Source organism: Chlamydomonas reinhardtii, assembly GCF_000002595.2.
Source record: "Chlamydomonas reinhardtii strain CC-503 cw92 mt+ unplaced genomic scaffold scaffold_20, whole genome shotgun sequence".
Lineage (NCBI taxonomy): Eukaryota > Viridiplantae > Chlorophyta > Chlorophyceae > Chlamydomonadales > Chlamydomonadaceae > Chlamydomonas > Chlamydomonas reinhardtii.
Genome location: NW_025061533.1, coordinates 1 through 3361, shown reverse-complemented (window position 1 = coordinate 3361; position 3361 = coordinate 1). Strand labels below are relative to the sequence as shown.

General features: G+C 68.0%; 1 protein-coding gene across 1 annotated transcript; it reads right to left on the bottom strand.

The window, feature by feature from the left end:
• Positions 1–44: 44 nt before the first annotated feature.
• CHLRE_20g751397v5 (uncharacterized protein) lies at positions 45–3361 on the bottom strand (the record flags this gene model as incomplete). Its single annotated transcript, XM_043072868.1, has 1 exon — positions 45–3361. A coding segment is annotated over one exon (2925 nt), but the record flags the coding sequence as incomplete, so codon positions are not given.

Genomic DNA, 3361 nt, shown 5'->3' with positions numbered 1-3361 from the left:
GACCCGGCAGACAGAGCAGGAGGCTGGCCCCCCCGCCCCCCGGGAGGGGTTGCACAAAAAACACCGCCAGACCTAACCCAAGCACCAACCTACACCACAGCCTAACCGCAAGAACCACCACCACCGCGCGCCAGCAAAGAAAACACTAGCGCTACGCACTCGCGCCGCCCAAACCCACCCCACCCCCACAAGTCGGTGGCTTAAGCAACACCCCAGGAGAACCGGCAGAGGAGACACAAGCAGAAAACTAAACGGGCCAGATGTGGCGCTGACTAATCGGGCTCCAGTCCGCTGCAAGACGCGCTGAGCAGGAAGGCCCACAGCCGCCCAGGCGCTGCCACTCCAGCCAGAGCTATGACACATGGGGCGCCAGACAAGCTGATGACGATAATACGCCACGCCAGCGCCTGGAAAGAAACGCCGTCCAAAAGGAAACCTAGGGGGCCTGCACAGGTGATGCAAGCGTCAGCCGCAAGTGCAACTTCGGTGACCCACCCTGAACCTCCTCCACTTCACAAAGCGCGCCACCCGCCGACCAGATGGCAACAAAGTGCTCCAGCTTAGCCGCCTTGAGCTGTGCGGTGAGAAGCTGAGTGGGCAGAGCCGACAGGGTCTCAGGGGTTAGCGTGGCAGCAGTGAAACGCAGCTGCATCACCCTGCGCAGCTCGCTGACCACCTCCCGAACCACATGCTCCGACGTCTGCTTAGCAGGCTCACGGGACCAGTACGCACACCAGACGGCGTACAAGAAGGTGGCCCGCAAAGTGCTCCACAGCAGTGCGCCCGCCCCCCGCGGGCCTGAGGTCCACATACCCATGCGGTCCCCCAGCATGAAGCCCGCGTCCGTCACTGGCGGCGCCGCTGCCTGGGGCGCAACGCAGGCCCACAGCTGCTGCAGCCACGTCCTCGCCTGCGCATAAGCTGGACACTCCAGGAAGATGTGCGTCAGGCTGGCCCACGCCCGCGGGCCAGGTGGCCCGCAGGCGGGGTGAGGACAGTGCGCCCCCAACCCCCCGCACCCCGTGGTCACCCGTGGCCGAATGCCCTTGCCCGCCCTGTACAGCCCGCAAGGCAGGTAAGCATGTTGCAGCCTGTACACCAGCACCTTTGCCCCCCGACTGGCGTGGCTGTCCCACAGCCTCCGCCACGTACCCCGCAGAAGGGACGCATCCGGGGGCGGCATGCGAGGGTCGCCCTCCACCGCCGCCGCTGCTGCCGCCGCCGCCGTGGCAGGCCCAGTGCTAGGTCCCGCCCCTCCCGCCGCCTGCTCCTGCAGCCGCGCGGACCGCCGCGGCCCCTCACCCGACTGCTGGGACGGGGACGCATACGACTGCAGTTCTCGCGCCGGCGTGTTCTGCAGCCCGGCTGCCGCAGAGGTGCGGTGGAGCCAGGGGTCCAGAGCCACCGGGTTATTGTGGAAGTGCTGCGCCGCCGTGGTGGTCAGCTGCGCCGCTGCACGCTGCCACTCCGCCTCCCGCTCCGCCAGCCGCGACTGTGCCGCCGGCTGGGTCCCCGAACCCCCCGCCTGCTGTGCTGGCGCCGGGCACGGCATGGCTGCGGGGCGGGCCGGAGTCGGAGGTGCGGCCGGGTTAGCCGCGGTGATGGCCCGCCGCACGTCCCGCACCGTGTAGTCCGCCAAGCTGACACCCGCAATCCGGCAGTGCTCCGGGTGCACCACCACCCCAGCTTCCGGCGCCAGGAAGTACGGCGCCCGAGGCCACGCCCCTGCCCGTTCCCCTGGTGATGCTGCATCGTACGCCGCCCGCTCTTCAAAGGTCCACAGGTGCCGCGGCTTGCGATGCTGCAGCACACAGGCAGGCTGCCACGCCCCATCCACTGCCGGGGGCAGCACACCAGGCCCAGGCTCCAAGAGCCGCCCCGTGTAGTGGACGTAGGACACAGCCCCCGCAGCGTTAGCCACCCACAGCTGGTCCAGGCTAACCCGCCACCGTGGCGGCGCCGTTGGCGGCTGAGTGGCTGGCTGCGGCGGATGCTGTTCCACACCCGCGCTCCGCACGTGGCCGACCGCGGCTGCCAGCCGGGCAGGCAGCCCCGCTGGCGCCGGCGCGTCGCTGTACACCCACGCCCACGTGGTGGCGGAGTCCGGGCGCACATGGGTAAGCAGCGCCCGGGTGAGCGTCTTCCATGGTTGCCGGCCTGGCTGGGCAAGGAGGGCGAAAGTCTTAGCTTGCAGTGCAGACAGGAACGCAGGCAGGTCGACGTGGTTGACACCCCCATCCTTGTACGGCAGACAGGCCGTTTCCCGCTTGGGCAGCAGGAGCGGGTTCCCGTGCGACACCAGGCTGGCGTCCTCAGCGTGCATGGAGCGCGCAGCAAAGTGGTCCACCAGGTCGGTGAGTTCCTTCAGCTGCGCAGGCGACGGGTTGAGGAAGCTGAAGTGGTAGGCCAGCTTCGCCGCCAGCACCTGCTTCGCAATGTGCACACGGCCAACGAGAGTCAGAGACAGGGCAGCCCACAGACGCGCCACAAACGCCATGCCGCGAGCCCGCCGGGTATACAAGTCAGCTGCAGCCGCATCCGAGTCCCATGACAGGGGCACACCCAGGTGCGTCACGGCGCCAGTGGTAAACGGCACCCCCGTGTGTGGGCAAGGGCCCGTCAGGTGCGCAAACCTGCCAAGGCCCATGGCCTTGCTCTTGTCCGGATGGACACGGGCGTTGGACGCGCGGCAGAACAGCTGTACTGCCGCCATCAGGACCGGCCCGTCCACCGCCGGGTCGCGCGCCGTGAGGGTCGTGTCATCAGCGTGGTGGGCAGCAGGTGGCGCCTGCTCGCCGCTGGGTAACAGGGGCGTGCGCAGTGCCCCTTGCTCCACCTGCCGCCGCAGAAAGGACGTCAGTGGCTGCATCTGGATGACCCACAGGGGTGGTGAGGCGGTGCTGCCCTGCGGCAAGCCGTTCAGCACTGGGAAGGCGTCAGAGAGCATCCCGTTCACACACACGCGGGCAGAGCCGTTGGCAGTGAGCAGGCGGATCCAGCGCAGCATGCGCGGCCCAAACCCCAGTCCCTCCGCGGACGCATACAGCCACTGCCGGTGCACCCGGTCATACGCCTTTTCAATGTCCAAGAAGTACAGCGCACCACCCTGCCGTGGCGTGCCGTCCGCGCCCACGTCCAGGCGCATCCATTCGATCAGGCCTTGGAGGTACAGCGCGTTGTCTCCAATCCAGCGGCCGGTGATGAACGCGGTCTGCAGCTCATCCACAACTGCATCCAGGGCGGGCTGCAGGCGGGCGCTGACAGCCTTGGACACCATCTTGAAGTCGCAGTTGAGCAGCGTGATGGGCCGGTACGACGCCAGCTCGGCGCGGTCCAGGCTTTTGCCCTTGTAGATGAGGGT